General features: G+C 34.3%; 1 protein-coding gene across 1 annotated transcript in view; it reads left to right on the forward strand.

The window, feature by feature from the left end:
* The window catches only part of STN1 (STN1 subunit of CST complex), a 23553-nt gene extending 5253 nt beyond the window's left edge, over positions 1 to 18300 (forward strand). The window contains exons 2-10 of the mRNA XM_015812789.1: positions 1845 to 2021; positions 3865 to 3960; positions 6539 to 6610; positions 7236 to 7406; positions 7630 to 7759; positions 8895 to 9063; positions 15054 to 15176; positions 16295 to 16367; positions 17861 to 18300. Coding sequence (XP_015668275.1) covers positions 1895 to 2021; positions 3865 to 3960; positions 6539 to 6610; positions 7236 to 7406; positions 7630 to 7759; positions 8895 to 9063; positions 15054 to 15176; positions 16295 to 16367; positions 17861 to 18018 — 1119 coding nt within the window. The 5' untranslated portion in view covers positions 1845 to 1894 and the 3' untranslated portion in view covers positions 18019 to 18300. The remainder of the gene's footprint in view (positions 1 to 1844; positions 2022 to 3864; positions 3961 to 6538; positions 6611 to 7235; positions 7407 to 7629; positions 7760 to 8894; positions 9064 to 15053; positions 15177 to 16294; positions 16368 to 17860) is intronic.

The raw sequence follows: 18300 nt of genomic DNA on the forward strand, positions 1-18300 counted from the left end.
TTGATGAAATGTTAGAATATATTTTTTAGAAATTGAAATGCACTTACATTATTACTATAAATATGATAATCATGTTTTAATAGAGAGGAAGAGTTACTGGTGATACCTGCTGAATTGATATAGACCTTGGTGTATTTGAATTACTTAAATGTATAATTTTTTTATTAATGTGGAGGAGATGGATTGTTTATAAATAGAGCTTGTGGAGTTAGAGATATTAATATTTGTTTACCTATATTTGAATATTAGCCTGGGATTTGGTTTGGGAAGTCCGGGGGGGTGGGGGTGGGTAGGGTTTTTACATTGTGATGTATTTGTGATGTGCTTTTTTTTTATGATGAAAATAATAAAAAATTTATATTTGAAACTACAGGAGTCATTCTTTAATGACTGATGTTATATTTCTAATTGCTCTATTAATGTTACTGGAAGAGAGGAAGTGTACCTTGATCTAGCATGAAGGACAGGTCACATTGGCAAAGTATGCGTTGACCTATCTGCAGTTCTTATCTAAATTTTATATTACATTCCATATTTTCATTTACACCCCCAATTTCATGATCCTTATTATTGCTGATATTAAACTTTCCATTCATTAGTGCAAAAGTATGAACTCACATATTCATGTTTTCTCTATAGATGCTGTATTAGGTATAGGGGAGTAGATAGGTAAGCTTGTGTGAAGCCTCATATGGATATATTGTTTTGATAATGCTTAATTAAAACATATTTTAATGAAGGCTTGCAGATATTTTCTACTTCTAAGCACTGTTTTGGAACTGCTATTGAACATGGAAGCCAGCCATACTAAACCTTAGTAGTCTTCTGCACTCACATATGCAGAAGACATTTCTGCTGAAACCGAATGGCTAGGCCAAGTAAAAGGTTTCAGGTAGAGGCATTGGAAAAAAGCAGCTTGTTTTGTTTTAAGACAGTTCTGCATTATATAAAGCCAGGGTTAGCTGTTGTTTGATAGCTCTCCCTGGTCCTATTTGCCTATCTTTGCTATGTATGTATGCTTGACATAGTCTAACATAGTTTCCCTTTTAGAAATCATGCTAAGTCTTCTGGATCTTAATTGTGTGTGTTTATACTTCCTTAATAGGCCTTCCCATTATTTTTTTCAGAAGGTAAACCAACCACTATGGAGCTAATTATATCCATTTTAAAGCTTGAATTTCAAGTTTTTAAACATTCTTGTAAATGACTTCAGTAAAAGACTATTAATACTAGTAGATATTTTTAATATCATACAATATTTTTAAACTTTTATAATGACAAACCTCCCAAAAAAAGCTAAAGGCAGTCAGAATATTAATTAATGGAAGAAGTAAAAATAAGTGCTCTCCCCCTATTGAAATAACATGAAACGAGAGAAACCAAATGGGAACTGCCTAAATTCTCAAATAGCTGTCTTTTTACCTATATTCTAAAACAACAGAATTTTAGGAGCTGATGGATTGAATTTTGTTTCCCTGTAACATGTGTAATTCCGAAAAGGTATCCTACTTATTAATACATGCCAGAATTTATAAGTTTGCGTAAACTGCTATAAGCCTTCCAGTGATGGTTGAGGGCCTATGTGGAGAAACATGTAGAAATTTTGCATTTGACTACTCCCAATTTAAAGTATGTCCTTTTTATTTTCCAGATTCCGTATTATAACAGTAAAGTTTTTACATAATTAGATATAATATTTTTGAAAGACAGCATTTTTTCAGGTTTTTTTTTGTTGATTGTAGTCTATTTCAGCTCACATCCTATGATATATTTATTTGTGCAGAGCACAATTAAAATTATGCTGCATCTGAAGGTTTATATTACATATGCTTTGCTTCCATCAGACTTATTTCATATCAACTTTAATCTATTCTTGGAGCTAAATCATTTTGGAATGTCTGCTGCAGCTACAGAAGATGAGGTCCCATCACTTTTATGGGGTTTGAATCCCATATTTTCATGCTTTGCAAGACTATACATTAAAGACATATTAGAAATGAAAGAGTCTAAACAGATTCCAGGTAAGTAATGAAATTGCTATGAACTTGATAACAATAGTATAGCTTGTTTTATTGAAAATCAAGAATATTATGTTTTAGTGGATAATCTTGACTACAAATTGTCTCTATTCTTTTGGCACTTCCATTAATGTGCTGAAATCTCTTCCTTTTCATTCCAACTTTGTATTACTTTTAGAGAATTCAAACTAGAATCTTTTCATTTGTTTGGATAACGAAGGAACAACTTAAATCTAATATAACTGTGGAAAAATAATTAGATGTATCTGTAGTTATTTAAAATAATTCATTGGTGCTTTCTGGTAATATTTTAAATTAACAGTTTTTAATTAATATAAAATATAAAATATAAAAGTATATATTTGATTCTGTTCTATTCTTTGTGTTTCTAAATCTACTTTATCTATTTCTTGAACCTTATAAGAATTAATTATATAAAGTTGCTTTCCTCCATTGATTCTTCGATGTGAGTCTTTCCAAAGTATTGATTAATTGTGCAACATATGTGATGTTATGATTTTTCTTGCACTAAAAACTCTGTGTCTTCATGTACATGTAGGTAAGGGCATGGCTTTTAATTAAATGAACTCTTTGTTTTAATGCTGTCTGATTGCTATAACTATACAATCAATAGTATAGACCAGACATGTCAAACTCGTGACGTCGTGTGATGTCACATGACGTATCGGAGCTTTTTCCCCATTGCCGGCAATGGGGTGGGCACGGTTTCCTTGTGACGCATCCGGCCCGCGGGCCAGCAGTTTGATACCCCTGGAATAGACTATGGTATAGATTGTATAGTTACTATACAACAAAGAAAAAACTACTGTATAACAGCTTTTTGTATTTTTGTACATAACCTTGAATATTTTAAACACTGGAAAAAATGTGAAATTAAAAAAAAAAGGGACTGGCTCAGTCTTTTTGCCAATAATATGCTTATCTGATTTCTTATTTTCCACCAGCCTAAAAATAATCATTGGATACTTTTCATGCAAACTTCCTGACCTTCCATCTCTTCACAAACGGAATAGTGAATCAGACTATGAAAATAAAATGTTTGTAATTGTAGTACTATATAACTAAGGGTGTGGCATTTTCTAATCATTAGTTGGGGTGGCAAGTTTGTCATCCAGATAAGAATGAATCTTTGTTTTTACATGGCAGAAAAGAAAGTTTGTAGAATATAAAACAACTGCCATTTAAGTGAGTTCCATATTAATCTCTATTAATGGTATTTCCAATAGGGAATGAGGATGTCATGCATACACTGCATGCCCATACAAAGGAATGGGGCTTCAATTGCATTGCCTCAGCTACCAACTTGACTTTTTTTTATTCTCCCTGAAGCTATAAGTAATTTATATTCTGAGCTGCTACTCAAATATAACACTTCATGTGGAAAATGGCTATTGCTGAAGAAAGTTTAAGGGATAATTTTATGTATACAAATTATGGTACACAAATTGGGGCAGGGTAAAGCCTATGATAGTACGTTGTCTATACCCTATTAATTGTGAATCTATGGTTTGTCTTTTTTTACCAAAGTTTAATCGAATTTCATTGTCTTAAATTACAAAATAAGTTTAAAACATTTGAATTAAATATAACATATTTGTCGTAGTCAAACTAATGAATCAAAATATTTTAAACTGTACTTTGATCAATTGTTTTATATCAGTGGTAATAATCTTTTGAATTTCTTGATCAGGATATGTGAAATTGTTATTAAAATTAATATTAGTTGATTAAGAATAAAATGTTAGTAGTTTTTGGGATTAAGACAATATTTTTTAAAGGACTAAATCTAGGACTATACACTTTTCATTTTTTGTTTTTTCCTAAGGTATATTCTTTTACAACAGACATCCAATAAGACAAGTGGATATTTTTGGTACAGTGATATTAATAAAAGAAAAAGATTCCTTTTATATTTATGGAGGTAATTGATAATTCAAAATGTTTGTTTTTTAGTTTTATTTTCATTTTTAGTAGGATTAATATTCTGAATATTAATTTAGAATTCTGTAGAATCAATATTTCTAGAGAAAGTTGTCTTTAATTATGTGTAAAATATATGTGTCAGTCCCTCTAGGTCAGGGATGTCAAACTCGCAACGTCATGTGACGTGTCGCAACATATCGCAACTTTTTTTCCATTGCCAGCAATGGGGTGGGCATGGTTTTGCCATGATGCATCCGGCCCGTGGGCCGGCAGTTTGACACCCCTGCTCTAGGTAGACCAAACTGGAAATCACCTCTATAGGAAAGTTAGAATTATTTATATTAAGATTGATTAATATGGTTCTGTATACCTTTCTCCTCCTCCTCATAGTTCAATGAATTAAGGAAGTATTTGTCTGAGTTGCTTCTGAATTTTATCTTGTTTATAACTTTAAAAAAATGCTTCAAGCTCTTTTCCCAAGCAACATATACTGCATGTTTCCATCAAAGTTATCTTCTTGCACCATGTTTAATGTCATTACAAAATCAAATATATAGAAAAATATAAATTATAGTTTATAAATTATATAAACTATAGTTTATATAATTATATAAATTATAGATCAAGTTTATATCATTCAAAATACTGCTTCCATTAACAGTGAAAGCCTATGCACATATACTCAGAAACAAGTTCCTTTGTGTTCAATGGCATGTATGATGATTGACATCTGGAATAACCTTCAGTTTGTTAATTCACATCTCCTTCAAAACTTCTCTCTGACATCTTTTTAGATTTTCCTCTCAGAGATGGATGACAAAAAATAAAAAAATGACCTGCCTATTAATATACTGATAATACTGCAACCTAATTGTTTTGGTGACCAAAGCCATTGATTTCAGATAGTTGCTAAGAGGCAGAAACTTTGATCTTATGAATCAAAAGGGAAACATCTTCCCGAGGCACTCCTCACATTAAATTTGGATATACCCAAATTCTTGGCATAAAGCAAGTGCTGTTGTTCAGCTTTGGAGCATGGGGTGGGAATGGAGTAACTTTCTTCTAGTACTGCCTTCTGGGAATGTATAAGAAGGCATAGTAACTATTGTATGCCTAAATTAAATGTTAAACTATACCACTTGCTTTATGCCAAGAATTTATGCATATCTAAACAATGTGAGGAATGCAAGTGTTATTCTTGCCTTGAATGTTTCTAGTAGTTCAGAAGCTCTGGGTATGAAAGAGAGAAACTGTGACTCTATTAATGCATAGTTTTCTCTTTCTGATCATCCTTTCTTCACTCTCATTGTAAATCTTCCATTTTTCATTTTGTAACCAGTTTTTTATTGCTGCCCAAACTGAAATAAGTAAAAATAAGTATTTTCTTGGGAATAGTTATCTGTTTCCGATCCTTGTTCTCTGTTTCTCCACATAGTCAGACTATTTTTAGTTCATTTCTCAGACTGTGTACCAATGTGCCCCTCCCTGTTCTCATAGCCACAATCAAGCTGAGTTATCCAAAATAAGTTGCAACTTCCCTTTCAGTTTAAAAATGAGGCTGTGCAGCTGGTGAGCTGAATAGCAAGTGTTGCATCAGCTGCCAAGCCTAAATGATTCATGAAACTCTCCTGTTTGTGCATAGAAATTGCAAGAGAAAGAAATAGGAAGTTCTTTTTTATTTTTCTAAGGAAAAATCTGAAATTTACCTTAACATTATTTATAATAATTTCATCATCAAAGAAAAAAGTTTCTTACAGAGTCTGTGATTCATTACTGAATAATGCACAATTACTGGTAACTAGCAAAGTGCATAGGAAAGCAAGGAGGAGCTAAATCATTGCCAGACTTTAACCATTCTCAGGAATCACAATACTTCTTACAGGGCTAACATAATGCACCTCAATAATTAACAGAACAGAAGGATAGGACTTGCAGAATTTTCAAAAATGGTTCCTTATAGACAGAGAGTAAAATAGAAATGATCAGAAATAGAAAGTCATGCATAATGGAAGCAGACTTTTAAACCACTACAAGAAAGGTTAAGAATAACACTTTTCTCAGCTGCTCTTCAATATATACTCAGCTTATGAGGAGACTAGCATTAATGATATATATTACTCCACAAACAGATACGCTCATCTTACCTCAAATACTTGTTAATCTGCTTTGATATCATTTTACAAATGCTTCTATCAATCCCAGATAAGGATTGCAAGAAGACAGAATCATTTATTATGAGTAGAAAGATAGTTTCTATATTAATTCCTTACAGTAGGAAATAGTAACTTTTAGAACTAAGAAAAGTGGATGAGAAGAAGCTGGTAGAGTTTTAAACCCCAATATCACTGGCTAAAATGTAAGTCGTTTGTCTTTGGGAGATCAAGGGGAAAAACATCTATCAAAATGATCTAAACAGTGTTTCTCAACCTTGACAATTTTAAGGCATGTGGACTTCAACTCCCAGAATTCCACAGCCAGCAATGCTGGCTGTGGAATTCTGGGAGTTGAAGTCCACATGCCTTAAAATTGTCAAGGTTGAGAAACACTGATTCTAAATTATCACTATTCTTTTCTAGTGGATGATAGCACTGGCGTAATAAGCTGCACCTGTTGGAAAAATGCTTTAGCAGAAAAGAAAGAATTGCCAGGTAATATTTGTGGCTGATGTTTTCATCTTTTATTCAATATATGCTGCAGCCATGGCTGTTTTCAGATACTAACCTTTCCCTGTTTGGCCTTTTCATATCGTGCTTACTCATGAAATTTTTATTGTTGTAGTAGCCCTTGAGATATGGGCTGTTGTAGCATTGTTTCCTCTCAGAATGGGGCATTTGCTTGGTTAAGGGTTATATGTTCTTTGATATATAAGTATAGTATAGGTATTATAGCACTTTATGCTATTTTTATTATAGTTGTAATAATAGTATGTTTTAATCTGGTATTTGGAGGTCAGATATGTATACTACTCCCAGGTTGATAATGTTTGGGGTAGAACATAAGCTCAATAATAAGTCTAAAAATACATGTCACAGAAAGAAAAAAGAAAAGAAAATTGAGAAATTTATAGCTTTATCTATCCCTGTTTTGTTTTATTTTTTCATCATGATTCTGCTTTCCTAAACAGGAGAGTGGCAGTTTTTAAATGAGAAAAAATACATCTCTGTGGACACATGACCTGCACAATTGTAGTACTTGAGAAAATGTCTTTAATGTTATCGTGAACATTGTTATTAATAACATAGCACTTTATGAAATGTATATATTTCTTTGCAGATTTGGAAACTCAGCCTAGTACTTTAAGTAGTCTGAATCTAACTGACTTGATAAGAAATCTCCAAATAACAATTCGAAAAAAAACAAGTCTGGAAATTGGTGATCTAATCAGAGTCCGTGGTTACATTCGAATTTACAGGCAACAACGGGAAATTAAGTCTTCCATGTATTGTGAGTAATTACCTTACAGCAGTATGCATTTTTATCTTTATTTTAAAGTTGCAAATTGTAATCTGAACATTTTTCAGCAAAGATTGTTTTTCTCTGTTATGTAGTTCCTCTTATATTGATGAATTTTGAATTATTTTATATATGAAATGTAGTAAATAATCTTTTAGCACGATTAAGCACTATTAACAATTTCAACACATTTACATTTCTCATATCTTTTCAGATAAAGTTGATGACCCTATGTATGAAACTCAAATTTCCAGAATGCTAGAAGTTCCCCGTTTATATAGGGATATTTATGATAAGATATTCCAGTTCCCGGAAGAAACACAGTGGTCAGTGAACACTATACGGTACATATTGATAACTCAGCTTTGATATGGTATTAATTTGTTAATTCATGGAAATGTGAATCCCAGTTAGAGACAATGGAACAGGCTATTTTATAAGAAGCATTGTATGGAAACAGGAAGAATGATGAGGAATCAATAAATATAGGATGAAATAAGAAAGAGATATAGTTGATAAACCTAGAATAAATAGATAAATTCTTAGATGAATTCAGCAAAATCATCTTAAATCTGTAATGTAAACTTTGGCAAATTAAAAGAAGTATTACACCCTTGACTATCAGTGGGCTTTCAAGATGGCACCACATTGAGTAAAATAAATGGACATCTTTCCTAAATATGCCACTTATATTCTCATTTTCAAGTCCAATTCTTGAGCTTCAGATACTCCATGACAGATCAACCAAGATCTATTTCTTTCCAAATATATTGTGCAACTCACATAATTCCCAATCATACAGGTCATGTTGGAGAAGCCAGAAAAAAAGGTCAAAACAATACAGTAGCTGGCAGTAATCAAATGTGTCAGCCACATTTTAAGCAGAGATGTGCTTAGTGTGCTCTCTTATCATGTGTGCCAATAGCAAAACTGAGATAGGTAATAATCATGCCATCTAGTTCCAAAATTATATGCAGTCCTCATTTAGCCATTGCAATCCGTTCCAGTGAAATAGCATTAAGCAACACGGTTACTAAGCAAACCATATGATTGACAGCTACTATGAAGATCATTAAATTCTGTGATCTCTATTTAGATAACGTTGTCTTGTACAGCAACACCAGTGTTAATCTAACTCCAGAATGCAATGTCAGGCACAGAAATTTGGTCCTAAGCATGCATATTGGTGAGAAAATGATTTTTTACTACCATTTATTTCTGCCATTGCATTTGTAAAAATCTGAAGTAGTCATTAAATAAGGATTGGCTATATATGTAATTTTACAAGTGTATTATGAATGCATTTTTAAATCAATGCATGCATTTTTACCTGTGAAGAATGTATTATCGCTACAAGATGTTCAACAGTTCTGGAAAGCTTCCTATAGTTTCATTATTAGTTTTAGACACTTTTTTATTTTGGTCTCTGTTCAAACTCTTTTCTCTGCATTTTTAATTTTATTTATTCTCTATTAATAGTAATCATGGTGCATCAGATGAACTGGGTTCTGTTATGAATCTGAGTAAAAAAATAAGGGATTTTCTATTGAAGAACAAAATTCAGAGCTTCTATAAGCAGGAATTAGAAACAGTTGAGGATTTGGTATCATTGGCCAAACAAGATGAACTTGGTACCACTGCTGAGCAAGTGAGTAAAGTTGACTTTCTAAGAAGTTTTTCTCTTCTTCTGAGGAGAAGTTATGAGAATTAATTAATTAAGAATGAACTAAGTGTTAGGGCTAGACAATTGTTGCATATTTAAAAAAATAAAATTCACATCTGTTAATGGAGTGCCAGCCTAATAATTTGTATACTTCTTGTTTTAGACCCAAGTTATGACAATTAAAAAACTATTTAAAAAAAATTAATACTAGATGTACCCAGTTTAAGAATGAGTTCCATTTCCAAAGTCTGTTCTTAAATGGAATTTGTATATAAGCTGGGACAGTATCATTGTATACTACTGTTTAAGTCAGGGGTTCCCAACCTATGGGCTGCGGCCTAGACTCTTGGCCAGGAGGCCGCAGAAATGGCTGACCTGGGTGTGCATTCCCCCCACTTGCGCTAGCGCCCACGGCCCTGTTAGCGCATGCTAGCATGGGGGCATGCACACCCTGTTTGTGCATGCACGAATGGGCGTGTGTCCACGGGGGTGCGACCCATTTGCGCATGCATGAACGGGCTGCTAGTGCAAGGGGATTTATGCGTGGCCCATTTGTGCATGCGTGAATGGGCGCTAACTGTTGCAGGGGGTGCGGCCATTCCTGCATGTGCCAGTGGGTGTGGCCCAATTTGCGTGCATGCACGCGCATGCCCATGCAGTAATTTGGAAGCTGCTCTCCCCTCTGGGCCGTGAGCCCAGAAAGGTTGGAGAACTCTGGTTTAAGTAGTATTGTGAAATGAATTTGAAGCATTATGTATTTAACTTGAATCACCGTGTGTGTTAAATTTTGCTACACTAGGCTCCTTTCTTAACTGTGGCTCATCCTTAAACCCGGTGTTTTAATCTAGACACTTGCTTTAATGAGATTTTAATAATCATCCAGGAGCTGGGTGAAATAACTGATATTATGCATGGCTTTTAAGTGTCTTTTGATAACCTATTAAATATATAGACCAAACTACAATGCAACATTATATGTTGGATTTCAACATTCATCTTTAACTCACTGTTTATTATATTAGAGAGTATTTTGGAATTTTATGTTTTTTACAAGTAATGCCTTTTACAAGTTACAAGTTTTACAAGTTCCTGAACTTAAGGGCAGGTTAATTAAGGCCCAATTTCTTACAAAGATGGGACATTCATTGTAATGTTCTATCAGAGAATTCTGACATCTGCCTCACATCATATTGCTTCCTGGGCATTTCAACTTGTTTGGAAAGGATCTTAGGGGTGAGAGATTTAGGAGTCTCCAAGCCACTAACCTCTAATTGAAATCAGAATTGTTCATAAAGTAAATTCTTGTTGAGAGTTTGACTGATTTTCAATAGCATAATGTTTCTGTTTTACATTGCACTTCTGGTTAAATAGGAATTTGCTTATAAAAAGTTCATAGTATGCAGAAAATACTTGTATCATTTGAAATTCTGGATAGAACAAACATTATTTAAAATTATTTTTTTGGTAGTGTTATAGCAAGATATCAATGTGTTTAATTTAGATCTTACAATTTTCTTTCAAGAGAATTAAAATGTTTAGGCAAGTTTTTCTTTTCTTTACACTATTTTTTTAACGTCAACCCTCAAAAATGATCACTCAATTGAAATAACAATAAAACTGTATCTCTCATTTACAAAGGCTTCTGTGAACTCTTTCCTAGTGGTTGTTTCCTGACAACCATTTGTTTTTATAAAACAAATGTTTGTCATTGAAATGTAATTAAATGGATTTTAATTTAAACAAGAACTCTGCTGATCTTTTTTCACATTGATATAAAACAAAAGGAGCAAATAGTACAGAAGGATTCAGTTCAGTTTGTCAGCTGCTATTATAATAAATTCTGGTTGAAACTGAAAATTATCAGCTCAGTAAATTAAGCACTCCTAAATATTCAAGTTAGTCTAATTTGGTAATGTGCTCAAGCAAGTTAGGAGTTTGTTTATATATATTTCACAATCTTACCAACTCCCATTCCTCAGTTCCAACTGCTCATTGTTAAAATTGTGAATAATATCCTTTTCAATTTTTTTTAGTATCCTATGTTACTTTTGTCCAAGCACACCAATCAGAATCAATTTCCCTATAGAAGACAGTATTTTCCAAGTTTAGGAACATTCCTGTTACATAAGAGCACAATATAAGCAATGCTAGTTCATTTAGTACTTCTGGTCTGTTTTTACAGTACCCAACCAACTGCACAAGGAAGCCCACATGTCTTCCAGCAGATGCTTTTCAGAGGCAGTCACACTGCTGTCAAGGCTTATAGCCATTGATTTCCATGACTTTCTTGAACAGGTCCAACCCTTTTTTGAATGCAACCAAAATAGCTGCCATTTTCATATGGAATGTTTAGCTATCATGCATATTAATTCTTGGTTTTTCTCATTTCTCTTCTCTTCATTTTCACTAAATCTGTACTCTTTTGTAATATTTTCTTTTAATGCATACTGTATGTTGGCTTTGAGCTTCCTAGCTAAACTCAAATTATAGATTTATCTTCTAAAAGCATCATGATCAAACAATAAATGTATAAAGGAGCTTAGTCTGTTAACCTCTCATAATGCATATTGAATTTCTAGAGCTTTCTGCTTCCATCTTCATTCAGAACTGCAAGCTCAGTTCCTGTGGAGACAGAATGTCTTCCTCACCTTTAATCTTGCATCCTCAGAATCAACAATTCTATTTTTACTCTTAGTTTTGGGATAAAGTTCCAATATCTTGACTAAATTATCTTTTTTAATTTTAAACACAACATACAGAAACACTTCGTACTACAGCAGAATTAATTCTTTTCTTGTGATGTATTTATTTCTTATCAGCTGAGAAATAGCAAGAGCTCTTGCATAATCATATAATCTAACCTCAATTAATCCACTAACTATGAAGGAACAGAAAGAAGGAATTTCCTCTGACAATTACCATATATTTCAATAGCATCCAACTTTAAAACAAAGGATTCATAAGCAATTATTTTTATCAAAGTATTATGGTTTATCAGCCTGTATTCAGGTAATTTACTCAAAGCTATTTATGTAATAATGCAACATATTAGTTATCACGAAACAGCATTTGATTATGTATTTTTGTCAATTTTCAATCGGTCTCCTGTCACTATATAGTTGGAATATTATGATTTTTTAATTAACCTTCTTTAAAGAAAACTGCACAACATTCAAAAGACACTAATAAACGGGGAGAGTAAACTATGTCACTTTATCCCCATGGAAAGTTGACTGAATGAAAAATTTGGTCTGATAGCAATCTTCAAATATTTAATAGAACAAATATACATTGGAACTATAGATGAGGAAGTTGATTAAATTACAGGAAGGCAAGTTTTGGAATAGATTAGGGAAAACTTCCTTACTATGAGAACAGCTAGATTGTCTCAAATTGTTTAGGAAGGCTGCAGGATACTAAAATTTCTCTAACATGTTTAAAGAATTTGATTACTGATAGGAAATTGAATGGATGATTTTCTTTATTCCTCAAATGCGTATCTCTCACTTCAGGTCTACCTCTGAGCACTCTTTTGTTTGGACAACAAATAGAAATTGTACATATTGCAAACAACTTCAATATAGTCAGTCTTCATATATTTCAGTCTTAATAATCAGGCTATCAAAAATGTAGTGTACAATAATCATTAATTTATAACAGCAGTTGCAACCGGAATTTCTGTCATTAAGTGATGCAGCTATAAACTGCAATCCCTGCAGTCCAAGTTGCTGTTATTAACTGAATTTCATGGGCAGCTTAACCAAAGTCATAACCAAAGTCAGTGAGGCAGCCAACACAAAGTTGTTAGTCTCAAGCCAGCAGGCAGGCAAGGGGCTATGGCTAGGCTGGAGAGGAACACGAGGGTCCATAGGAGTATGAGCAGGCATGGTGAGGGTCTAGGAGGGTATGAAGGGGTGCACAAAGATGTGGTACAAGTTGGGAAGAGTGCAGAAGAGGTATAGCACAGGCCAGGGAGGCTGCATGAGTGGTTGATGCAGCTCAAGCACAGATGGGCGGGAAGAGATTATGCAGGTTGGGGAGATTTACCCCAGCAACAGTGGAGAAGTTGGTAGGGAAGGTTGCAAATGGCAATCATGTGATCATGAGTCACTGCAACTAATCATAAACACGAACCAGTTGCCAAGTACCCAGATCAAAATAATGTGATCATGGGGATGCTGTAATAGTTGGAACTCCGAGGATCAATCATAAGCATTATTTATTCAACGCTGTCACAACTTCAAATGGCTGCTGAACAAATGGTTGTAAGTCAAGGATTATCTATATGTTTATTGACCAACATTTGTTAGTACTTTAAAGAGAAATATATTTATTATGCCATAGATGTCTATAGAAATCATTGGGTTAATAAATTACTCACTGAGCTTGGCAAATCTTATGTATTTAAAAAAATTCTAATATGCTCTAATATGTGTATCATAATGAAATGAAATGTATATAAAAAGAGTTTATCCACTTATGCTGGGTATGTGTGCCTTAGAGTTTCATGGCCTCATGAACACTTTTCATAAGAATGAACACCATTCTGGCCTAAATCTTGGCTCATAAAGGTTTTGAAAGAGCAAAATTTATTGATTGTAGACAATACTAAGATGATACAACTTGGTAGAGTAACATGAAGTTCACTAGCGTGTAGTACAGTTTATAAATTATCTGTATGCTCTTGTAACAAAACACAGATAAGAACAGATTCCAGTATGATTTTTGTTTTTGAGCTAAAAAAGCATACAAGAATTATAGAAATATTTCAGTCTTCCTAATAACTAATCAAATATTATTGAGGACAGAGTATCTGGGCTTTTCGTTTAGATTACACATCCAGAGTACAGTAGAATTAATGTTTTCCTTTTTGAGTTTTCTAATCTATCTTCTATATGTTTTCCATCTAATCACTTCCTGATACTTGTTTCCTATTCTTTCAGCCACTCCTTCTGTGGCTAAAACTTTAGTTAGATCAAGTAATACTATACAGCAGGGATGAGTTTTAGCAGGAGTATCTGTAGGAGGTCAGACTTACGTCAGGAACATTTCAGAGTCATAAGCCCCATCCTTTTTTCTGTGTAATGCAATATTGCACACACCCCAAGCTGGCAGAACTTACAATGTGGTGGAACAGCGCAGCAATTTCTGTGGATGAATACTGGACTTACAATTGGATGGTAGCATTTTAAAGTCCATGTCAGCCACGAAGATAAGAAACTGACCTTGAGCGAGTCCTAAGTTATCTTATGGAATGATTGTGATAAACAAAAGAGGAATATGTACGCTGCTCTGAGCTTCTATTTTTAGTAAAATGAAATCAGAACAGAACATTTTAACCCTGCTATTCCACTGGCATATCATTACCAGACACTCCATGTCTTTCAGAGAATAAAAATAATGAAAACAAAGGAGGAGTGTGGCTTGGCTCAACCATATTGCATTACTTCTTTAAGAGGGGAACATAAAGTTAAGAAAACCACAGAAGTCAGGTTTCCTAAGATGTTCCTCTGTTGTTTTTCCTAAGCTGCTACCCATTTCTTGTGTACTTTTCCTATCACTCCAAAGTATTTCATGATTTACAACTCTGTCCAAGCTGAGCCTTATGCCAGTTTATATAATGACTTTAATTACAGCCTGACTTCAGTTATGTTATTTTCAGTTATTCCAAAGGGAATAATTAGGAAGCTCTTTTCTTTCCGCTGGTAAATCTTTTACTTCATTCATTTACTGTTTCTATTATATTAATAATTCATCAGCACTTCCTTAGGTAAATTGCTTAGGCAGCAAACTTTTCTAACTTCTGAAATACTGCTAGTTGCAGTCTATTTAATCATCAGGATAAAGAGTTTGCTATTTAAAGGTAAGGTCTTCTCACTCTAAGAAATGAAATAAATAGCCTAAACAGGCATATAACTTGTCTTCGTACCTTCTTATGCCATTATGTTATCTGCTATTTACTGTTTTCCCATCAGACAAGTTCCAAAGCTGGTCCATGCTCCAGACTGATTAGAGAGTCATTCATGGAAGCAATAAAATTATTGCAGAAAGATGGTGTTCTTTTTCAAAAATCAAAGACTCCCCAGAATATGTATTATGTAAGTATTGAAGGCCGTATAGTTTTTCTTGCATCCTACTCTATTTACATTTGGTTATTATATGGAATATGCTGGTGGCAAGCTAATGCTACTGGCAAATGAATAGCACAGTTTGAAAATACCATTTTAGATTATCTGAAATGGGTAGAATGATTAGATAAATAGATACAAGAACATTTAATTTCATATGTAACTTTGGGAGATGCAGATTGGGTACCTTCATTAAAAATGTGGAAGGAAAGAATTTTCTTTTTCAAACAGAAATTGGAGCTGAGTGCATATAGTATCAATAAGTAGAAATCTTGGGCTGAATAGTACTGTTATATGCCGAGTTTATATCGGCCACATTTCAGCATAGCACTAGATAACATGTGCCCCTTGTGGCTTATCGTTTCAGAAATATTTCCTTACCTAAACAGAAAAACAAAATGAACTTGGGTGGGCAAAGAATAAGTGAGACGGAATGACTTTCAACTATCTGTCAGCTTGCCCATTGAGTTTCCTTGTGGGAAACTGACAGCGAGCATTGAAACCTACCTACCTTCCTTCCTTCCTTCCTCCCTCCCTCCCTCCCTCCCTCCCTCCCTCCCTCCCTCCCTCCCCTTTTTTCTTTCTGTTCCCTTCCCTTCTCTTCTCTTTCCAGAAGGCCGATAAGTGGCTATTACCAGCTGGGGGAGGAAACAAGGGAGTGCAGTATGAGCGGTGTGAACATAGGTAGTGGCACTCCCGTGAATTTGTGGGAAGCTGTCAGGGAACATTGAAAATGTGAATCATCTGGCTGTAGTTGATTGGGTCAGCGCAGCAGTGAAGCAGCAGCCCTGCAGTGGTGAAGCAACCACAAATTCCCCAAATTTCTTTTCTTTGGGAGTCATGGGTCCCAGTATTCTGTAAGTTAGGCATTTTGGAAAAAAAATGCCCTATGATGCATAGTTTTGCCCAATTAAGAGTTAAAGGCACAATCATTTTAGTAGTAAATAGATAATATAAGAATCTCATGACTGTAGTTTGTAAATGGTGATTTAAATTTGAATCTGTTGTTTGAACATTTCTGATGAATCAAGTCTGACTTATTCAGAATTGTAAACCTTTTTATTTAGCAATTTATCCTTATATTTTAGGTTACTGAACAGGATACAGAATTGCACAAAGTAACTCTTGAAGTTATCAGAGCTAATTGTAAGAGACCAAAATGTAAGTAGGCTCGCTATCTTAATTGCAAACAGAAGTATATTTTCTGTTATTTCTTATTTGTATAATTCACACAATATAAAAAGTGGAATTATCTGCAAATGCTTGTAGGGAGTTCTTTTACATATTTTCTTATAATTTTAGATACTTTTTGGTTTCTGTATTAAAATATTTGTCTGAGATCAATTGCCCAAACTCATTTCTTTTTACTGTCTCTTTTACTCTTCCCAGCTGATTCTTTGCATTCTATATTGATCCAAATTGCATTTCTAGGAGTTTAAGTGAGGCATCTTTAAAGAAAAGAAGCACAATATTGAAAAATCTTTCTTTGTTATGTATTTGGCAATCTGAAACATTAAATTTGAGCTCATTTAAGGAAGCCCTGATGCCTTAATACAGGGGTTCCCAACCTGTGGACCATGGCCCACTACTAGGCCACTCGCGTTAGCACCACTGCTATGAAAACGGGGCGGCGCATGGTGAAAACAGGGTGGCGCTAGTGCCCCTGCAGCAAAAACAGGGCAGTGCTAGTGAGTGTCAGGCGGGCACTAGCACTGCTCCATTTGCATCATGTGTGCTCACGGTGCTGTGTGTGTGCGCGCAAGTGTATGCATAAAATGGTTCCCCATCCCTTTCCCTCCAGTCCGCCAACCGAGAAAAGTTGGAGACCTCTGCCTTAATAGATCAAGGTACAAAAGAAACATATTAAAGGACAAAATTAGGAATATGTGACAATTGCATTTTCTTTTAGGACAGGGGAGAAGAATCAAAACAAGGTGGGATAAGAGTGACCTTGCATATTGTGTTTCCTCATCAGTGACTCATAGATACTGCTCAATAGATACCTCTACCGGTCACAATGGAATGCTTATCCTATGACATTTATTATATTTGCTGAAGAAACATTCAAATTTTTGCAATGTTACTTGTGTTGCTTTAAAAAAAATACAAAAAGAATAAGTCGGTGTATCTTAAGCCACAAGAATATCAGATTACTTCTTTTCCCTGAACAAAAGTTATAGAAGTTCTTACACCAGGATGCAAATATTTCCCACCCACCTTATACTGTACCCCACCTAAAAGCTAAAAAATATTGCCAGTTATGTGATGAATGAGCACCAATTTGGATTTTTTTTCAAACAACAAGCTTCCCTCTTCCTATCGCCATTCAATTTTTCCTCTTATTAGAAAGAAAATATCCTAAGTGGAAATCAATTACTCCTGATTATTCACTCCTTTGTTTAAAACATAGACTTTCATGTCTGAAAATAATGAATACAAGAACCAGGACATGATGTTCTTAAGCTACTCATTTATTCTTCACTGTTAGTATTAAAAAGGAAGAATGAAAGTGCCAGACCTTTAGATGCCACCCTCCTAACTGAATGATGAGTTCTGCAATTGCACCAGGAAGACTATGTAAGAATTCTATTCTTTAACAAAGAGAAGGACAACAGTCCACCATTTATAATCCCATGCTTACTTTCTATTTGCAGATGCTGAAAAAGGGTGCCACCTTCGTCACATACTCTGCTGTATTCAGCAAAATTATAATCCTTATATCACTGAACCTGTTGTCCGTTGTCTCCTTGATTGGTTGGAGATCAACAGTGATGTTGTCACTACCATGGAAGAATACTATACAGTCTTTTAATCTAAGGGAATACAATGGATGCTTGGAGTCAAACATTCTCCAGTGATCTACAGCATCAAAGATTTTACTATGTACCTGCTGAGCTATTTTTCTTATTTAGAAGGTAATGCAGAATACAAATCATTTTATTTTGTGGTATTCCTGGTAGATATCCTTGTCTGAAACATTTCTACTTTCTCTAGTCTAAGAGGAAAAGGTGCTAAACAGTGATATAAAATTATGTTGCAAGTGCCCCCTTGTGGTCAGATAGAATTAAAAAGAACAAACTTTGGCTTTGGACCA

This window comes from Protobothrops mucrosquamatus, unplaced genomic scaffold (genome assembly GCF_001527695.2).
Source record: "Protobothrops mucrosquamatus isolate PMUCROS unplaced genomic scaffold, P.Mucros_1.0 scaffold110, whole genome shotgun sequence".
NCBI classification, from domain to species: Eukaryota; Metazoa; Chordata; class Lepidosauria; order Squamata; family Viperidae; genus Protobothrops; species Protobothrops mucrosquamatus.